At 33.2% G+C, this 22,395-nt stretch overlaps 2 protein-coding genes across 3 annotated transcripts; one reads left to right on the plus strand and one right to left on the minus strand.

The window, feature by feature from the left end:
- Positions 1-11,200: 11,200 nt before the first annotated feature.
- Positions 11,201-14,140, plus strand: LOC114725569 (transcription factor HBI1-like). Of its 2 annotated transcripts, none has more exons than XM_028912098.1 (7): positions 11,201-11,921; positions 12,148-12,366; positions 12,485-12,619; positions 12,786-12,857; positions 12,970-13,176; positions 13,351-13,459; positions 13,934-14,140. In XM_028912098.1, the coding sequence occupies exons 1-7, from the start codon at positions 11,424-11,426 to the stop codon at positions 13,969-13,971; spliced, it is 1,278 nt and encodes a 425-aa protein (XP_028767931.1). In that variant the 5' UTR covers positions 11,201-11,423; the 3' UTR covers positions 13,972-14,140. The 2 variants fall into 2 exon arrangements, with proteins under 2 accessions (XP_028767931.1, XP_028767932.1); XM_028912099.1 differs by having other exon boundaries at positions 12,151-12,366.
- A 3,270-nt stretch (positions 14,141-17,410) lies between these two features.
- Positions 17,411-21,080, minus strand: LOC114725527 (probable pinoresinol-lariciresinol reductase 3). Its single transcript, XM_028912046.1, has 6 exons — positions 20,991-21,080; positions 20,665-20,878; positions 20,431-20,565; positions 18,432-18,675; positions 18,144-18,347; positions 17,411-17,808 (listed from the first exon to the last, which is right to left on the minus strand). Exons 2-6 carry the CDS (start codon positions 20,842-20,844, stop codon positions 17,642-17,644), a joined length of 930 nt encoding a protein of 309 aa, XP_028767879.1. The 5' UTR covers positions 20,845-20,878; positions 20,991-21,080; the 3' UTR covers positions 17,411-17,641.
- Positions 21,081-22,395: the final 1,315 nt, after the last annotated feature.

Consider the following 22,395-nt stretch of genomic DNA (forward strand, 5'->3'; position numbering starts at 1 on the left):
TTAATACCCCCTCTCCCTCTTTTACTTGATTATGGTTGAGGGAGTATTCATAAGGGTAATTTAGAAAAAATTGATAAATATGAGAAAGGGCTCTTATATTTAGGACCAAAACCAACTCAAGAATTGAGTCCTATATTAAAGACCGGAGGAGTATATATATAGACAGAGACTTGCTGATGAATACTTGAGTACTCCTAATTAACATATTTTGAGACATTATTCGTTTCTTTGTCAAGGTCCGGATGTAATCAACATTAATCATGTCTCTTTAAAAAACCACCAGAAAGGGATATGATCTGTTGGCAAATCGAAACGTAACGCTTGAAAAAGTAAAGATCATTACGCTTTGAACTAGCTAACGCTTGAAAGTTTATTCTTTTTGGGCCAACTTTAATTATTTCATTAATCAAGAGCAATCAATCAAACACAATCTACACCCGCCGCTAAAAAGATTTTATATTCGTGGATCGTATGTAAAACGTGAACGTCCGTGGCCAGGGTTGAGGAGGGGGAGGGACGGTCTTAATAATTTCACCTTCATGTTAAAAATTGAGATTGATTTTTATATAAGTTATCGTATTCCTTCTATCCTAAATATAAAATCTTTATACTAATATATATAAAGATTTTATATATAGAATCAAAAAAGTATTATATATTCATCAATATCAGTCTTCATTCAATGGATAACTTGAACATGCATATAGTATCAGCATCCTTGTCAATTGTAACAAGGTGGTCCAAGTCCAATCAATCACTATACCTTCAAACCTTAAGAACTTTCATATAAAAAAGGCATGCATAATGTGTGAGGAATATTCGATATCATGAACTGAAGCCTATTCTCTTATATTATTATTAGGTAACCTGGAATAAATTTGACAGATATATCTATACACATAATATATAGAAGGGCATGCATAAGAGCCGGACATGCGCGCCGAAAATGCGGTCAAGGAGCAAAACCAGACGACTGGGGAAACTGATTCGTGAAAAACGATGAAATGAACCATGTGTTTTCTAAGGTTGTGGTTGAGAATTAAAATTAGTGGGTTCATTTTCAACCACTGGACAGACATTTTGTAATTATAGCCACCATTTACAGTGACCCTTTTGAGTCTGATTCAGGCCTCCCGCTGCAAAATTTTATGTGTCAGTCCTCCTCCTACTTCTGGCGAAATTCAAAAAGTCTCTGAGACGTTGGTGATCGTGAATCGAAAGTGACATTTTTGTCACTTCACTCTTCTGTTAGATTCCTTCTCTCTCTCTCATGATATGAGTGCCATTAAAATCATATGCAAGTCGATTAAAAAAAAATACAGAAAAATATTCTTAAAATTCAAAATTTTCAAATAGTTACTTAACTAAACAAAATTGTAGTTTAGATACAAGTGGCTAAATTGAGATTTACAAATTTATTGAAATAATTATATTATTATTTACACTAACCAGAGCTTTAGTGCGTGCAACGATCGCCAGAATTTAGGTGTCTAACAACTGGCCAATTACGTGTCACTTAAAACTCTGACGTTCAACAACTATTTTTTTTGAGAATTTTTACTATTTCGATAATACGGATAACAAGTTTTTTAATGCTATTAACAAGTTTGATATTTTTTTTTGAAAAAATAATAAAGGGTAATATGGTCATTTTTAGCAAATTTGTCAATCTTAATTTGGTTATCTATATCTAAACTATGATTTTATTTATTTAGATGACTATTTAGAAATTTTAAAATTCAGAAATTATTTTTCTATTATTTTTTCTTAAAAAAAAGTATCATCAAGAAGAACACGCCTCATTTACCACAAAGGCATTTGTTTGGATTCCATTATTGAGACATAAGGAGCTTGTTGGCTGATGGTAGATAATTTTTTATTAACTACTTTGAACTATAAGGCCTAAAGCAATTCAATATTGAAAGTCTGCTCATCATCTGCAATATAATTAAAGAAATAAATTTGCTAGTCCTAGACATAATAGTAATAAAGAAAATGAAGCATATTTATCAACAGAAAGTCGTGAAAGTTGCACTTGAAAGTGGAAACAGTAGTACTAAAATTAGCTTTAATTTGCATTTTCCATACATAGGATTTGGCTTAATTAATGTCATTAATGGAACTTAATATGGCTGAGGCAAATTAATTTAGCGGGGACAAAATCCTACATATGTTAAAAAATTTAAAAGGACAGGAAAAGAAATATGCAAATAAATTTTGTCGCAAGTACACTTAAACATTGTGCCAATAATTTGGCTATTGATATTTTATACACCACATTAAATTAAAAATTACTAGAAAAACCTTGTAAATTAAACCACCAGGCTAGCTGCCGCGAAACGAGTTTAATTTGATTCTAGAAAAGATTTTGTTATTAAAACGACAAAATTAAATTAAAAATATGTATGGCACATATATATATACTTCTCCGGTTTTAAATATAAGACCTTTATATATACCAGTATAAGGGTCTTATATTTAGAACCGGAAAAATATATATTTATATATATTGAATCAATAGTTGAGTAATTAATTAGGAGAGATATGGAGAATTGGGCATTAATATAGGTGAGGTTGGTGATGGCAGGCAGAGACATGGCAATTGTGTCTTATGTTGTGCCTCTTTGATTAATTACCATGCGGCTGTCCAACATTTATTTTGTCTCTCACCAATCTTTTATTAATTTGTCAAATGCATGCACCGTCTCTCTCTCTCTCTCTCTCTCTCTCTCTCACACACACACACACACACACACACAAAATAGGGCAGAGTCAAAATTTAGTCATGAGAAGGATCCGAATTAGAAATCACAGATAGTAGAAAATTTAAACCAAGTTTAAAAAAACTTTCTCAACAAGCATTTAACACAATTATATACAGGACTTAAACACGAAACTTCTAGTTAATCCAGTACAATTCTCTTACCAGCTAAGTTATGCTACGTGCTTGTTGCTGAATTTTTCCCATTAATTATACATATTTGAGAAGGTTTTTCATAATGTAATAGTTTTTAATGCAAATAATTAAAATGAGTACTCTTAAAAACTAATACACATTTATTTATTTTTACAAATAATTAGTTTAACTAATTTTCTTAATCTTTACACGAATTAATTATCTAACTCATATGTTTGGAATGGGAAAAGGAAAGTAAAACTTAAAAAATTGAAAATTTGGGGAAGACACATAGTCCTGGTCAGTTCCCTCTGATGCACTCCCATGTTATATGATCCTAATTTTAAAGGAATTGAAGATGATGTGATTAAAATTTGATTCCCCCTATATAACTGATACTACATCTTGTTAAGTTAGTTGTTTGTAATAAATATGTATTATATTCTCTAAAATATCCTTACTAAACATTTAACATATACAATTTTTACAAAGACTACCTTAAAAAAATAGATAAATATGAGAGATAAAGAGAATTAGGATCTTATATGCAAGATCAAATTAAAAGCCTAACTAGTTCTTCTATTAAATATCAGAAGCAGTATTCATTAAAATCGTTATGTGGAAAAGAATCTACATGAAATTAAATGATAAGAAGGCAACATGATGAATTTCAAATAATTGTTTTGGTAGTGCGTGTGTGAATTAAAAGTGAGAAAATTGAAGCATGGGTGGAATGAGGAAAGGGAGAAAGAAGTGGGAGTGGGTATATGAGATGTTGCTTTCAAATTTGGTAACGCTCGGTTTGCAGTCTCTGGGTGCTATCTGATGAATAATGCTCATAATAACATTCATAAATAAATAATTATGATCTTTAATTTATAAAATATAAACTACGTACTCAATTACACTCTTTTTTTAATGTATGGTACAATTATTTAGTACTAGCTCTGGTAGTTAATATAAAACCTCATTTGTTTTTTATTTTGATCCTAAATAGAAGACCAAAATCTAATTTATCTCTCATATTTATATATATTTTTCCAGTATAATCCTTCTAATAGTAGTATTTTTAGTCAACACACTTAATTAGCAATGATATTTTAGAAAAAATAACACATATTTATTACAAATAACTAACTTAACTTATTTCCTTAATCTCCTCAAATTAGTCAACTAGCTCTTATAATTAGGATCGGAGGTAGTATTTAATAGTATTGAGTCAAATTCAAATAGTTATTAGGCTGAATTAAATCAAAGAATGTGTTGTTAACACCTGATTCCTTCATTGTTAACACCTAATCTAATTACTTCTTTGATCTTTTATAAGCTAGAGAGATAATATTTTGTTGGGTTCTATATATTTACAAGTCATATCATTAAATCTTTTACATGAATATATATTATTTTATTTTTAAGTTAATACTGTTAAAATATATATATTAAATAAAAACAAAATTGGAAGAAATATTAAGCTTCAGGTGACAAAGTAAATAAAGCTTAAAGGTGTTTTTAATCTTAGCCAAACATGATGAGAGTGAACTTATAGAAGAGAGAGACTTGTGCCTCACACGTCCACACACATACATACACACTCTAGAGTGTGTGTGTGTGTGTGTGTGTGTGTGTGTGTGTGTGTGTGTGTGTGAACTAATGGAGCGTTCAAGAACTCGTCAATTCTCTTTCTCACCGTCTTTGCATTCTGAGCCATCGCCATCTGTATCTATACTTTGTGCAAAAGCATCCTACTGCAACAACCAGGATTCACACACACACACACACAAATGTATATGTATGTATGTATGCTACGATCACTGGGTGGCCTTATCTTATCCACTCAATACACGTATGAATACCAAGTACATAGCTGAACTAATATGATCTACTACTTCCTATCTTTAATATAAAAGTTCGTTTGACTTCTATTTTGGTTTTAAATATAAAACTCGAATCTACTTTGTTTCTTATATTTATCTATTTTTCTCTCAAAATAGTCCTTGTAATAAGAGTAGTTCTAACAGTGAGAATATTTCAGGAAAAACAATACTCCTCCGGTCCTAATTATAAGACCCAATTGACTTATTTGAGGAGATTAAGGAAGTAAGTTAAGTTGGTTATTTATAATAAATAAGTGTTGTCATTCCTAAAATATCCTTGCTAATTAAGTATATTGGCTAAAACTATCATTATTAGAAGGATTATTTTGGAAAAAAATGCATAAATATAAGTAACAAAATGGATTGGGGTCTTATAATTAGGACCAAATAAAAAGTCAAATAGGGTCTTATAATAAGGACCGGAGGAGTATCTATTTATTACAAGTAATTAATCTAACTAATTTTTTTAATCTACTCAGATTAGATAACTAATTTTTATATTAAAGATATTTGAGAGAGAATATAAGTATATACTCCTCCGGTCCTTAATATAGGACCTATTTAACTAATTTGATTAGATTAAGGAAGTTAGGTAAGTTAGTTAATTATAAAAATTGTGACACGTTTTTCTTAAAATACCATAATCATCTTTTTTAATACCCCTCTCTATCTTCTACTTGATTATGGTTGATGGAGTATCTATAGGGGTAATTTAGATAAAATTGATAAATATGATAAATGGATTTTATATTTAGGACCAAAACCAACTCAACAATTGGGTCTTATATTAAGGACCGGAGGAGTAGTATGTATGTATATGAGAGGGCGAGATATTTCGATAAGATCAGGAGAAAATTAATGACGCTTGACACAGATTATTGTGTAGATAATTAAAAAAAAAAAATCTGCAACTCTGATCGAAGCCATAGGAGCGGGCAGCAGCAGAGGCGCGCGTACAGGACGATGGGATACTACATTCGTTTTATAATATAAGAGTTAGTTAAATAATTTAAAAAGATTAAAAAAAATAATTAAGTTAGTCATTTGTGATAATTAAATACTCCTCTGGTCCTTAATATAGGACTCAATAGTTGAGTTGGTTTTGGTTCTAAATATAAGACCCATTTCTCATATTTATTAATTTTCTCTAAATTACCCCTATGGATAATCCCTCAACCATAATCAAATAAAAAAGGAAGATGTGATATTAAGAAAGATTATTATGGTATTTTAAGAAAAACGTGTCACATTTTTTATAATTAACTAATGTATCTAACTTCCTTAATTTAATCAAATTAGTTAAATGGGTCTTATATTAAGGACCGAAGGAGTATTATCATTTTTAAAATATCTTTACTAATCAAGTATGTGTGTTAAAAATATTATTATTACAAGGACTACTTTCAGAAAAAATAGATAAATATGAGAGACAAAATAGATTGGGGTCTTATATTTAGGACTAAAATAAAAATTAAATGAGGTATTATATTAAGAACTAGAGGTAGTATCATTTTCTTTCTTTTTTTCTTCTTCTTCAACATACATTCTATCAGCAAAGTAGTCACGGATCATCCCATTAAAAAAAAACTAAATATCAAATAAAAAATTTCAACAAATATGTGTTATTATATGCAAATCAAATATTGCTAAAACTTATTAAAGCTTGAGAACTAAACTTGATCTGGGTCTCCCAATAATCAATTACATCCATCCAAGTTAATCTTCACACATTACCCGCACACACACACACAATTCGAATCCTAATGTATAAACAAAAATAATAGAGAGTGCCTGCAAATGAATCCAAAAATTTATGGAGGTAGGGAGCCCCGAGAGAAGATGAAATTATGTTAAGGAAGAAGGATATTCATATATATATATATATATATATATATAGATATGTAAGTTGTGTGTTCATGATGAGGAGAAAGAAACATTGGAGGAATCATTTGGCAGGGAAACATTATAAAGAAAAGAAATAAAGTGAAGTTAGAGAAAGATGTGAGGGGCGAGGAGGCCCCATCACCTCATCATCATCGTGGAAGTTGCCCTCATCCCCTCTGCAATTCCTAATTTCTACTTTTTTTATTTACAGTTGTATCAATCATTTAATTGATTAGTACTCTCATCTTGAATACAGATCCAGTAGGTCAGAAAATTGATTTTAGTTTTAAATATAAAATTTTAATTCATTTAATTTATCTACTATATTTATTATTTTTGTTTCAAACTAATTTATTTTGCTTATGACAAATATATACTACAATGTTATAAAGGTATTTTAAAAATCATATTACATGTATTAAAATTAAGTAATTTACTTTGTTTCATTCATTTCTTATTTATATCAAATCAATTAATCATATATATATATATTAATTTGGTAACGCTGCTTACCTTCCAATTTACCCCTTCAATGGCAGCCATGAATTAATATACATTTGCAAGCAAAGCATGATTTAGACCACTGACTCCTGTATACATACATCCACATTTGCCCATTGGCAACCCATCATCATCAGCATCATACATGATCTTAACGATAAAATTAAGTTTCCCGATTTTTTCCCAAAATTATATACTCATCCGGTCCAAATATATGACTTTTTTTGTAAAAAGTTTTATATTTAAAACCGGAAGAGTATTATTTATATTTTAAATATAAACTACTTGGAACATCCTAGGCCATCAGTGAGCCCTGCTACTTAATAAATGCCGTTAATTATCAATATGCATATATTTCAGAATTTTTTAAGGCAGTATTTAATTTATTGTGTGAGCTAATATAACATTCCAACTAACTTTCATCCATTTGAAAACTACGTACGTATGCACATGTGTGTGTTTATTTAATTTAATTACAACATTCACCTAATTATATATCATCAATAGAGATACTGTATTGATAATTAAGGTTGCAATGCAATAGTTAATATACTTCCGCCGATCTTATATATAAGCTTCACTTTTGGAGAGGAGTTTAGTCCAAAATATTAGTTTTATTTTTTAGTTTATTTGAGCATTTATTACTTTTTTTCCCCTTATTTTGTCTTTAATTGACTGTATTTAATGCTTCCCTTTCTTTTAGTAATATTACGGCCATATATTTTCTTTTATCACCTTTTTATTTATTGCCCCTCTCATTTATTCTTTTAATAAATGAGGGCAAATTTGAAAAAAAAATTATATTTCTAACTATATATTATTTTTAACTAGTTTTAACTGTTAGTTCCTTAAACATGATTGGATTATTTGAAACTTATATACTCTTTTGGTCCTATTTATAAGGCAGAAAGAGAAGGTATATTTTAGTCCTATTTATATGGCACTGAGAGAAATTTTTTTATGGATGTACAATTTTACTCCTCATTTATTATTGTGTTGACTTTGTTTATATGAGATATAATGTATATTAAATAGGGATAAAGTTGAAAAGTTATTAAATTTTAAATGAAAGTTAGTAAAGTTTAAGATTTTTTATGGTCTGTGTGAAACATGCTAGAAGTGCCTAATAAATAGGATCGGAGGAGTATAAGACAAGAGGGAGTATTTATGAATGCGAATTGAATATGCATGCATGATTAATTGTATGACAACGTAACGTGAATGCAATCACTGAAATTTAACGAAAAGTACGCACTAATTAATTAATTCCAAAAACAATAAAAATAAAAAAGTGGTGCTTTGTTTAGTAGTACGTAGCTAATCACTCTAATTATTATATAGTGGTATATATATATATATGTTGTTAATATATATCCATCAATCAATTTCTTCAAAGTCTATGCACACTGACTTTTATAATGTTTGATTAATCAAACAAATAAAGGCACGCACATCATTAACTTGTTGAAATTGACTCTAAATTATTTATATATGTCACGCTCCAACCTTTCTTGTGATTTGATTTATTCAAAACATATATCATTATCAAATCCAACTGTTGAATTTCATGGGATCTTAGTTTTTGTCTAAAAACCATCATTTCATGTATAGCCACTGAGCTTTATATATATATGTTAATAATACATCTAATCTTTGATATAAAAGATGGATAGTTGATTTGTTGATATTACAAAAATTAGTTAAGTTAGTTGTTTATAACAAATACGTATTAGTTTTTATAAAATATCCTTCCTAATAATGTGTATTATAAGCTTATAATTACCACTTAAGAAGAAAGTCTCTTACCATATACAATTAATAATAAGAATACTTTGAGAAAATGATTATAAATTAAAAAAATAAAGTGGATTGAAATTTTACATTTATGACAAAAATAAATTTTTATCTAACTCCTATATTTAGGATTGGAGTTAGTATGTAATATAATCATATTTATCACACAATTGTTTATATATATGCTTCTAATTCTATGTTTCATATATATGTAATTTTTGTAAAAAATATTTAATTTATTTCTTGTTCAAATTAAAAGCAAAATTATAAAATAAATTATTCGATCGTAATTTCTAAATGATGAGCACTCAAATCTAATTTAAAATTTACGCAAATACAAATCAGCCATGGATTTTTAAGTATTTATGGGAAAATTCCAAAAAAAAAAAAGAAAAATTAAATATCAAGCCAAGAATTCCATATATATAATTATGAAGATATGACTAAGGGTTCGCAGAAAAAAATAAAAGATATTAAGGGTTTTAATCATCAAGTTAGGTGGAAAAGCAAACTATTAAAATGACAAAAGTACATAGGTTATTACTATAATAGGAGATTCCTCGCCCTCAATTTAGTCTTTTCAACCTTCAAATATAGCGACCCTTCATTCATTTTATTAATACCTTTTATATTATTTAATTTAATTTTCAGTAATATATTAAAATGAACAGTAGCTAACTTACCATATAAGGAAGGGGGTGCAGTGCAGAATCGGGAATGCAGAAAACAATCAAAGTACTGTACAGTGCCGTTAGGGGAGCGCGTGGGAGCACGTTCTAATGTGAAATGATTTAATTGATGGTGTGGCGCGTGTGGCGGTCGCAAATTCCAAGGTAACAAGTACCAATCAACGACGACGGGAAGCGCTGATGATATCCCCCGTTCTCCAGCCGCCACGTCATCTCTGACACGTCATAAATTGGCCCTCCCACTGCCACGTGGACCACCCATGTGACAGGCAGACGTCAGTTGGACCGACCTTCCCGCCATCCTTCCTGGGCCCCAGTTAAATACCCCCCAAATCCTATGCGCCCAGTGCCCCAGTCTACGCTTGTACGTTTGGGTTTTTTTTTAATAATAAAATTCTTGATAATTAATATAAAATCTAGTTAAGTAATTTAAATAAATTAAAAAATTTAATTAAATTAGATATTTATAATAAATAAATATTATTTTTTAAAAATATTTTTATTAATCATGTATGTTTTAATTATTTATTAATAGTAACTCCTTAACAATACAAATGTTATAAAAATTATTTGAAGATAAAATAAATTAAAATTTTATATTTAAAATTAAATTAAATATCAACTAATTTTTATATTATCAGTCTGCGTTTGGTCCATCGTTGTTATTATTAAAAAGCAGCGCATCAATTTGATTCATATAAAACAACCCAATCAAACTTTTTGTTGTTTCTCGTATTACAATACAACAAGTTATTGATTTTTAAGTACTCCATTCCTAATGTTAGGGGCAAGAACGTATTTTCATTAAAGAGCAAGTGGCATCCTTAAAAGAGTGTGAAATTCAATTTTAACTGTTTGTGGTTTGCAACCATTGAAGGATTATTTCCCTAAGATCCAATATTACCCTTAAAAAAAAGTATAAATTAGGCTTGTTATCTCTCAATTAAAAAATATGATTAAAAAAATACTTTAACCTAAAAAAAAAAAAGCAATTTAGGGTAGATTTTACTAATATTTTGGTTTGAAGTTTGACTTGACGATATGTGTAACAAAATATTAGTAAAATAGCGAATGACTTTTTGATTAGTGACACTATTTTTTTTTTTAATAATGAGATTATAAATTCAAACTTTTTATTGAGGATATAATAGATAGATGATTAGTGAGTTGGAATTATTTATTAAGAATATAATAGATGAATTAAAAAAATTTAGATTCAGCAAAATGTGAAATTGGAGCAGTCTGCATTATGTAAAATGTGAATTGGGAAGGAAGATTTCAGAAGGGAAAGAAGATCTGATGGGGGAGGAGGGCGGGGAATTACTTGCAAGGGACTCCAAGAGCGAGGGGCAACCCCGTTGCTCATAATCATGAGAACACAAAAACGTCTCCGTTTTGGGACACGCCCACGTGGCGGTCATGTCAGTGGGACCCACTCCCCCCACCTCCCCCTCTGCCCCATCCTGTCCCTTGCAATCCCTATCCTCTCTCTCTCTCTCCCCCCTAATAATTCCGACCACTTCTCCCCTACCCCTCTTCACATTCCGGCAATCGCCCACCCTCCTTTTTTTCAATTTCGTTTTTTTAATTATTAAATTATTAAATCAGCCATTTTCCCCATTTATATATACCTAACCTCTTCTTCTTCTTCTTCTTCACCCTTAAACCATCCCTCTCTTCTTCCCCCGTTTCTCTTCCGCTGTTGCCAACTCTAAAGTGCTAGTTAGTTCACTCACTGTTCCTCGCACCCTGCCCACGTTATCCGTATAGCTTATTTATGTTAATATGCTGCGTTGTCTGAACAGTTCGGAGAATCTCGCCGAGTCCTGCTCTGATATGACATTGACATTGTTAGAAACGCAAAGAGACAGGATGAAATGGCAGCAACCGCAGTTTCATCACCATCATCAGAACCAGAACTACTTTTCTGGGAATGGGTTTGACGCTGCGTTCTCGCCTCTGCAAGTTCCGAATTCTGGGGGATTGATGGTGATCAATGGCGGCGGTGGCGGTTCTGGGCTTGGTGAGGTGGCTGCTAATGCCAGCTCGGTGAAGCCAGCCCCGGGTTGGGAAAATGGGTGGTCCGAATTGGGTAAGGCCGGCTTGCCTGGTACGGGATTTGTGTCTTCTGGATTTAACGTGAGCTCTGCAATTTCGAGGACTTCTAGCTGCCCGCCGTCTGTGGTGGCGTCGGCGGCTGCCACGCCAACGGAGAAGATGAGATCGACAAGTGGGAGAGAGAGCTTCAAGAAGAGGAAATCTGATAAAGCTCAGATCCCCAAGGTGTGTGTCATGTTTCGCTTCATGGCAATGGAAAGCTAGACGTCTTTCTTTCACTGTTCAGAAATAATAACTTGGTCCAGATACATCTCCACGTGCTTGCATGGAGTTGTTTGTTTATGAATTTTGTATCTTATATGGACGATACTGGTAATGTATTACGATGTATGCATATTATATGGCAATGATCTAACGTAAATGAAAATTGTATGTGTTTCAATGGGTATAGGCTGTTGCAGAAAATGAGAAGAGCAAGAAAAACAAAACGAGTGTTGAGAAAGGGGAACCCAAAGTCACAAGAGATAATAATGACAAGAACAGAGAAACATCTGCAGAATCTTCGAAAGAGAATTCAAAAGCGTCTGAGGTTCAAAATCAGAAGCCTGACTACATTCATGTCCGAGCACGTCGTGGACAAGCCACTGATAGCCATAGCTTGGCAGAAAGAGTAAGAACTCGAAAATTACCGATCCGTTTTCTTTTCTTTCCTTTTCTTTCAGCGGTTTTCTTTGTGGATTTTGCTTCTGGTAAGTGAACAATGCAAGCTCTGTTTCGTCCTTTTGCAGGTTAGAAGGGAAAAAATTAGCGAGAGAATGAAGTACTTACAAGGTTTAGTGCCTGGTTGTAACAAAATCACAGGAAAAGCTGGAATGCTCGATGAAATCATCAATTATGTTCAATCTCTTCAACGACAAGTTGAGGTTAGACATCACCCGCTTCATCATTTTCCGTTAGGTTGAAGCCACAGGCTTCAGTAAAACACCCCCCCCCAAAAAAAAAAAAGAAGCTTCAAGCAAGACACTGACACAGACTTTAAACTTGATCCAAACTCATGTGACTTATAATGGTGTTCTCATAAAAATGCAGTTTTTGTCGATGAAACTAGCTGCTGTAAACCCAAGGATTGACTTCAACGTTGACGATCTGTTTACCAAAGAGGTAAAGAGAAATGAAAATAGCAGAACTCCAAGCTTCCACTAACAATGACATTTCAAACTCATTAATAATAATAATAATAATAAAAAACGTTTTTTCGATGATATTTTCACAGGTTTTTCCTGCTTGTGCTTCTACGAGTTTTCCAGCCATAGATATGACACTTAACCCTGCCTATCTTCAGTTTGATCCAACACAACATGTTGCTTCATGTTCCGGATTAGATATGGGCATAAACCCTCCAGATTTGGGACTTCGAAGGACCATTAGTGCCCCTGTATCCTTGCCAAACGAAACGTTTCTTGAGCCACCATGTTTCAATGTACGTTCCTCTCTTGCTCCTCTGTATTATCTGTCATAATTCATAGTATTTTAAGAATACAGTAACTATGTTTGTTCCATGTTGTGTTATGTTTATGTTAGATTTGTCTGTGTCCTAGTGATCTGGTTATGGTAATCTGTTTTCTCAATTTAATCTGGTCTGCGTGGACTGCAGCAAATTCTGCCATTTTCAAACTGTGAAGCTGATTTGCAGAACCTGTACAATGTGGCTTTTGATCAAGCCAGATCAACAACGTCGTCCTTTCCTTCTCAGCCATTCACAGGTTAGCTAAAAATTCATGTGCTGTCAAATCACTTTTTCTCTATAGCCTGATATCTCAGAGCTTGAAAGTAGATATAAAGTGGGGTGGATTTTTAATGGGGTGACAGAGACATGAGACTGGGAGCCCCCCAGCTGATATTGATGAGTGCATATGAATACTGAGACCTTTTTTTAATCTTTCTGATTCTTCTTTCCCTTTCCCACTTCTTTCTCTCATAGGAATAGCAAGTGAAAGTGGTGTAGACTTTTGACTCAATGCATATACTATTTAATGCTCATTGCTGTTTCTGCATATCATGACAAAAGATATACTTACCCTGTGGACTAAGATGAGTAATGTGGATAATAAATGTTCAATGGATTAGTCATTTTAAATCACGGGGTTAGGATTAAGGATCTGGAGTAGAAAATTGATCTTTGGCTTGCTGAACTTAGACCTGTTTCTGAAATGTCTTGTAACGGTATATATGTGCAGGACTAATTGAAGCTAGCAATCTAAAGATGGAGATGTGAAGAAGCTGATGTTATATTCCAACTTGTTGGATGAGCTCAGTGAATCTGAATGACTCTTGTCAAGATTTTTTTTTCTTTTTAATTTTCTTTTCGAGTACATAACATATATTGTTTGTATACGTTCTCCATAGTATAAATAAATATCAGATTCACACCCTTTTGACTTCAATTCCTCAATTTAGCTTTATTCAGATCACAACTTTCCTCTGCCTCTTGTTCCCTTAACCAAACAACAGTAAAATACGTACAGAAGGGCAAGGCATATGACTAGTGATACTTGGTACAACCTGGTAAAGAAATTACTGTTGATTTACTATTTTCTTAACTTGTGTATAATAGTTTCTGTAAATTTATAAACGTGGGAAACCTTGTACTGTTACAACCTAAGTTTAGCAGATCTTTTTTAGGAGTCGCTGCCTTCTTGATATCTAGAGCCACTAAATAATTGAGTATGAAGATCTCACAATCTAATAGTCAATAACTTTTCAAGAATCTCATGTATGAATTTATTTTACCAGAAGACACTTCAATGTCAACGAAATATGTTATAACAATTAACCGAATGGTTAATTGCCATTGAGACGTATCACGACAAATCACCAACAGCACCATCTCATTGTAAACAAATTGTCATTATAATTGACTCAGAAAAAAAATCATTATACTGCAATGAAATGCAATTTGAGCGTTATGTATGTATGCATGCATGTATGTCTAGGCAATGAATGAGTCCTACACTGTACGGGGTCCACAATTTCTATTTCTCTGCTAACATATTTTAATAGCAGATGCCAAAAAAAAAAAACCATATTTAATAGCAAGTTGGGCACTTGATGATGAGATCAACATCTTGTTTTGGACATGCTGGCCATCTTTGCTAATGGGTTCAACATCATAACAATTTTGAAAGGGGAAAAAATATCGTTTTTAAGAAGGACTAGTATGCACAAGACTCTGTTTTTTTTCCTCCCTAGTTTATAGTCTCTCTCTCTCTAAGTAGGCTCCCTAAGTTGGGGACCTCAAATTTAAAAATGCAGCATCCAAACTTGAAGGAGACCCATGTATCAACAAAGGCAGTAGTTTTAATAACTCAAAACCACCAATTCATTCTTAAATAAAATACTTTAAAATAGTGATGAATCATGAAACTAAAACCTTTCTGTGGACTGAAATAATCTCGAATCTCAATGGAAGTATAAAGAAAAAAAATGCCACAGAAAAAAAAAAGCCAATTAAGGCTGTGTTTGGGTGACACCCCAAACCATGGTTTGGGGAATAAATCACCCAAACACCCACCCAAAAACCAAAATCATGGTTTTGGAAAAAGCAAAAAATTTTTGCTTTTGGAGAAAAAAGGAGAGTGTGAGAGCCTATAGGATATGTATCTTGTTAATTTTTTTATAAACATATTTTTTTATAAACATATTTAATCTTATATTTTATAAATATATATACATATTAATTAATTATTAATTATATTATCTTATGTATTATTAATTATGTTAATAAAAAATATATTATTAACAATTTTATTCCTTTAAATTAAAATATATCATAAAATCTATTTTTTCTGTAATTATCATATTAACTTATGTCTTTTTTTTTAGTAATTTGTATATATAAAAAGTGCTTCTAATAACAATTATCCAAACACTCTCATTTCTCAAAATCACTTTTTTATAAAATTTATTTTTTTCAGAATCTATTCTCCAGAATTACTTTTTCAAACCACGGTTTGGTTTCATCTAAACACACCTTGAGTCGTAAGTTGTGTAAGTTGTGACAGTGGAGGGTTTGAGGTTCTAAAGCCAAACCCATTATATTGTTATGGCGGGTGAACCAGAAAGACAAGATTGAAGATGCTTGAGAGAGACAGAAGACAAAAGCATGATAGTGGACCTCATAAAGGGCGCCTTTGGGGACAGAATAATAGTCAGTTGATTGAGACAGCAAATAGCTAAGGCAGAGAATGATGAATACAGAGCCCTAACCATAAGGGGATAGACCTCAGGGATGACCAGACATGTCCACTTCTTCCATTTATTAGGCTGGTTTCTCTGTCCGTCAAGTACCCCAAAAGAATTTTCCTTCATCTCAATCAAAACCCCACATTTACTCGTATTTTTCTCAACTGGTTTAAATGAATGTTCAAACTTGAAATGCTTTGCACAGTATGGACAAAAAACCGTTCCATGAAAAGAGGAAAAGAAATAAATAATGTTCTTTTCAGTGTTCTTCAAATGCCCACAAACTCATTAACAGGTTCTCAGGCTGCTAGTTAATATACAAACCTAGGCTATAAAAGATAGGTTCTCTAACCCTTACCCTTTCAAGCCTTTCTGAGAAATATTTCTGTCAATGTCTAGTCAAAGACCTGTCGTTTAGGTCAGAATTAGATAATTCACCAAATTAGAGGAACGAGATTGAAGAAATTTCCAAAAAGAAGAACAGAGGGAGTGCCTTAAGACTAGGGATACCCTCTAGGAGCAGTTCAAACGCCTCTTGCAAATAATCAAGAGGCAAAGTATTGGATCTTGATACGAAGGAAAGGAGGCTTTCAGTTTTAGGTTGGGGATGGTGATTATTGTGGGGACCACTTTGATGTTGCCAAGGGCAGACTGAGGTTTCTTCTTCAAGAGCCTCAGCTTTCAATTTTCATTCACTTTCAAGCCATCCACAATGGCGAAAATGGTGGACCTGTCCCATCCACATAGCCCAAGATCTTGTTGATTCCCTTTGTTCCTATGCATGGTAAGCGATGACCGTGGATTTTCCTTTCCTTTGTCCCACTTTTTCTTTATTTGAATAGAAAATTAAAGAAAAATCCATTCTCAATTCTCTCTTTCTCTCTCTATCTCTACCTTTCCTTTCACATCGCACATTCCAAGATTTTTTTTTAAAATAAAAAACATACAATCCTTGCCGCGCAAACAAAAAATTAAGTGAAACTCTAATGGTTGAGACCACCTTATCTTCCAATTTTTGTCTCATTCTTATTCGGAAAATCCGAAGTCTTAACCATAAGACCCCATACCGGGCCAATTTGAGCTTAGAGGGATGAATTCCACTTCAAGAACTATTTGACCTATTCACACAATTGTGGCTCTGCTTATAGCTGATAGCAGTGTTTCAGTATCCTTAACCTCAGAAATAGCGACCTTGGTTTGTTCATCCAAGGATTGATCATACCTTCTATTATGACATAGTGTCAACACAATGGTTGGCTCAAGAAATTTCACACTATTATATCTCGCAGCAACTGAAGTCAATTGTTCACATTTGATGGACTCCATATAACAAGAGACAAAGAAGAGATAAGAGAATCAACTTCAACTATTCAATTTTATATGACGAAGCAGTTTGAAGTTCGGACAGAGTCTAAGAACATGCAAAACAAGTAACCCCTAAGGTGGACCTTTGGGAATCATGTGACAAATGATTTGCAGGAATCAAGCAAATGTCCTTTAATTTAATATTAATTTACAGCGCAGTCACGCATGGATTTCTGAATCTCTATGCAGTGAAAAACCTCAAGGTCTTTCGTGCTCAAGAGCAATGGCGAACCATGCAGGTAATGAACACCGTTGACATGGAAATAATGAAAATGTTTGGCACATCTATGCTCAGTGCACACTTTATTTAGTCCGGCCATTTCCAAAAGAAGCCAGGACTAGACTAGAGTGTCCAAGACTTCACTGATTGTAGTGTACTTCACATCTGGGTAAAGTTCCGTACCCTCCACACCAGACCTCGGATCGATATCAAAGTAAGTCTGATCTCCAAGTACGAAAGCAGAATATATAAACAGCTTCTCAAAATTGTCTGGGAAAGTAGTCTCTGCAGTGCAACAAAAATTTACACATTTCAATTAGAGTATCTTCTCATTATTCTATTCTTGGATATGAGTAACTTTTCATAACGAACAAGGACTTGTTTGGATTGATTTATAAATAGCTTTTCAAACGTGATTTATAAAATATGAGGTAAATATATGAGGAGAGTTTTATCTCGGCTTATGTGAACTTGCTTAAAAGTCCGTTTTCAATGTTGCTCCAAACAAGTCCTAAGACCTTCAACTATATCTATCTCTTTGTGCTGTATATTATGGATTCTACATGCTTCAAATAAGTAGTGAGATATGTGTATAAATGTTATACAAACTACTAAAATACCTTTAATGTTCTTGAGCAGCTCTTCTTCTGAAACGTAAGATTTCTGAAGCTTCTTCCCAACTTTGGTCTCCCATAAGTCTACTAGCTCGTTAATGGAGTAAACATTTCCGGGCGGTCTTAAGTACAAAACTTTACATGATGTACGAGGGTCATCCACAGCATTGATAGTGAATGCAGCGACATCACTTTCCTTAACAAAGACCGCTGCCATGTTGATTATGAATGTCAGCCGGCAAAAAAATTATGTATTTCGATTATGTGTACAAAAAGGAGCTTGAAAAAACAGACCTTTTGTGTTTCCATCGCCAAATATAGTGACCTTGTCCCTAGGAGGAACTTTTAAGCCTGGCTGAACGAGAGAAGGAATCAAAAGGCTCATGAAGAAATTGCAGGAGATGTAAGTATATGGAATGCCTTCAGCCTCCACGAGTCGCCGGATTTCTACTTTATGTTTGTAGAAATTATAGCCAGCATCAAGGACAGAAATTCGAACCTTGTCAGGGTCTGATCCGAATTCTGATGGGATGAACCTCTGCAAGACCCCACAAACCAACTAAAATTATTTACACACAAGAAAGTTGAAAAATAAAGGAAAATCAGTTGTAAGCAGATGAATGACAAAATTGAGGTTGAGCTGTGCTGTATCAACTATATATTTGAGCAAAACAGATCTCTAAAAAAAAAAAATCTGTAAGTCAATGTTTGAGATGATTGTAAGGATAGAAAGATTCATAGGTTCAAGAAAGCACATTTTCCCCCAAAAAAGTTAGGTTGTTTCTACAAAATAACCTAACTTGGATGAGATGATCAGCAGAATAAACTTGGATGAGCTACAGCTCCCAGCTCATCAACTTGGATGGAGCCTCCTACCCACTGGATTTGAAGGATGGACAAGTTCTTTTTCCTATCCAGCCCACTTCTATTTCTTCCTTTTCCCCCAAAAAGGTTAGGTTATTTCTACAAAATATATACGCTTGATGCAACCAAAGCAAGCGCAAAAAATTAACAAAAACTCATCAAACAATCATAAACACTCACTCTAATGGGTTTTTACTAATTAGCTCTTTGTACTTATTTATCCCTGATCTTTGTCTCTCTGCACAAAATCCCTCCTTGCGAGATCTGAAAGCGACTTTCCTCCATTTTCAACCCAATGCTAGAGGGATCATATTGCAAAAGGACGAAGACGAACTGGAAAAATGGAACCGAAGTTGCAAAAGCAGGATGTTTTTTTTCTCTAACTAAGTTATTTCTCTTTGTTATTGCAAGGATATATTAAAAAATGTCCATGCTAAAGCCCTTCCATGAGATCTTAAGGGTGCTTTCCTCCATTTTGACCTAATGTGTGTAGGATTTTATTACCAAAGTACTCCTCAAAGAATCAAATCCATGTTGACAAGGCAAAAAAATTTGCAACACAAAATGTGTAATCTCTTACTAATTTCGCTAATTCCTCAATGGCTGCACCAACCCAGGAATAAATAGGAATGACAGAAGAGGGGAAAAGATAAACAGAACATTAGATTAATTCTTTTCCTGGTTAGCATCAAAACTCATCAAGGCCATAACATTGCCAAATGTTTCTCTGCATATTGCTATGACTAATATCTCCTTGTAAACAAAGGTGCTAACCAACTGTGAAGAGAATTAGAACATGTATTTATTAGATTTGGTCATTAGTTAGTTAGGATGTTTTTAGTTGTAAATATCTGCTGCAAGTCATGGGATTGATAAGCCTATATATAGGGGCTCAGACATGTAAATACTTGCCAGACTTCATCATTCTTTATCAATAACACTATATGTTTTAGTCAGATGGGCTACATGTGAGAAGGTTCACACCAACAAAATAACAGAAAGGATAAAGACTATAGCTGGCTTATTCTCGACAATACAGGTCATCTAAGATCATAAAAGCAAATGCAGTCCAAGACACTAGATAAAAGGGGTTGATATGTGCAAACATGAGATGTAAATCCCACAAATAGTCATATTCTTTGTACAACTCTCTCTTCATATATAAATGTACTACCAACAGAAAATATTTGACGGTTCATGAATTGTATCCAAACAATCACACTCACACAGGTATTGAAGAATAGGTTTTAGTCTCTTTTTCCTTCTTTTAGTCTCTTCCATAGTTTACCACTCATAGAGTAGCTCTTTGTTGGTGCAAGAATAGGTATTGAAGAATTTTTCCATAGGAACCCAAAGATTTGCAGACCCCAGAAAGACAAATGCAGAAATAGATAAAAAGATCAAATGACAATGTCAAGAGGTTGATGACCTTGATGGAGCCAGCTTGTTTGATGACTTGGATAAGGAGCTTCTGGTCAAGAATCTGCTTTGCTGAAACAGCACAAATCACCACATCCACTTGCCTGACCGCCTCAACAAGGCTCGCTTCATCTTGGAGCGAACCCTACAACATAAATAAAAAGTCAACCTTAAGAACCACTGAAACAGAAGTCAACCAAAAACATTGAACCCAGAAAACGAAAACGGGGAGATAGGCAGAGACTTTTAGAATGGTAGCTCCAGAATCGGAGAGAGACTGAATCTTCTGAGCCTTGTTAGGGTCAGAGAAGGCAGATTCTCTCACAAGAGCAAATGTTGGATGAGAAAATTCGAGGCTTGCTTTCGTTAAGTGGTACCCTAATCTTCCAGTTGCCCCGATGATCAAAATTTTACTTTTTGCCATCTCTGTCTCGCTCGGAAAACCGAGAATTCGAAAACTGCTGCAGTGGCAATTTGCCAAATTCAGCGGGGAACTTTCCGGGCATAAAGAAACTAGACAGAGGAACCCAAAGGCAAGATATTTAATGATATTGACAGGCCATTTCAAACCAGTCTGTCAGCAAGTGTGCATATATTATATAACTGCATATTCAGGATATTCAAACCTTTTTCTGCCTAAGCAAGTCACTGCAATGGATTGTTTGACTTTATTAGCTGTTCTTTATGATAAACAAAAGAAGATCAAAGAAATAAAACTGATCCAGGAAAAAGGAAATAGATTGATTTATAGGTGACATCCTTGTATTCTTCGAGCTAGTATGTGAGAATCTAAAGAGTAATGAAGCCATGTGTCGCCAGATCTTAAAATCTCCATTTTGGGCTTTCGTTCCTCCTATCACTACTTTTGCTCAGTTGAAAAGAGGAAGCACAGTGAGCACTTAATTTTGCAGTTTTTTCCTCCTCCCTTTTTGGTTCTCAAGGACCACAGTATGCCAACAGCAAAAAGAGTATTTTCAAGTTTTTCTATTTTTTGTTAATTTTAACAATTTTACCCACTTTACAGGAGAGTGGACTCACACACCCGCCCATCATGCCCGTCCCTATTTTTATCATGGGTTTGGGCTATGAAAGTGTGGGTGCCGTCCAACCAGAAGGTTCTTGGCATACCAAAAATTTATTCAAAAACATGTTATTATTTACTTTTTTTTATATTTATTTATTTATTTTTAAAGATAGTCTTTTTAATAATAGTGATTCTAACCAATAAACATGATTAACAAAGATATTTTAAGAAAGACAACACTTATTTATTATAAATAACTAATTTAATTTATTTTTTTAATTTACTTAAATTAGTTAACTAGCTCTTATATTTAGAACCGGAAGTAGTACCCCCAATAATGCAATGAATAATATTGCCTCTAATAGAAGAATATTTATGAGTAGCCAAAAAAAACATAATAGTATAACTTATTATTGTTAATTATCTTTAAAATATTAATCGGCAGTAAATCCTAATCCCAAGCTCCGTGTGTCCTTCCTAACGAGGAATAGGGCTTATCAGCACACCAACCTTGTTACGGCATTCCCCATATGCATCTTCTTTCTCCCCAAGCGCTTCCAAAAAGGCGGGGAAATTGTGTCAATAAGAAAATACAAAATTAAAAAAAAGTGTTCCTGAAAATACAGAATATATAATATAACAAGAAACAAAATAAAGCCTATGCTACATTTAACAAATTCACGATTTACACATAATTGCTTTTTCCATGTCATTTTATTACGATTTTATATTTTTTGGGCCAAATTATCATGATTTTATTAACAAAAAATTGAATAAATTACTAAAGGTAACAGAACTGGAAACTTAATTTTTTATAGGTCAATAGTTCATTATAACTTTGTTATATGCTCATTAAAATCGGCCCATAGAGCGCAGAATAATTGAAACCACGTTGTGCATTCACCCATGTCGATTTATGATACATATTGTTCGCACATCAATATTATATTC

This window comes from Neltuma alba, unplaced genomic scaffold (genome assembly GCF_004799145.2).
Source record: "Neltuma alba isolate B1F8T4 unplaced genomic scaffold, ASM479914v2 tig00012255_pilon, whole genome shotgun sequence".
Taxonomy (NCBI): domain Eukaryota; kingdom Viridiplantae; phylum Streptophyta; class Magnoliopsida; order Fabales; family Fabaceae; genus Neltuma; species Neltuma alba.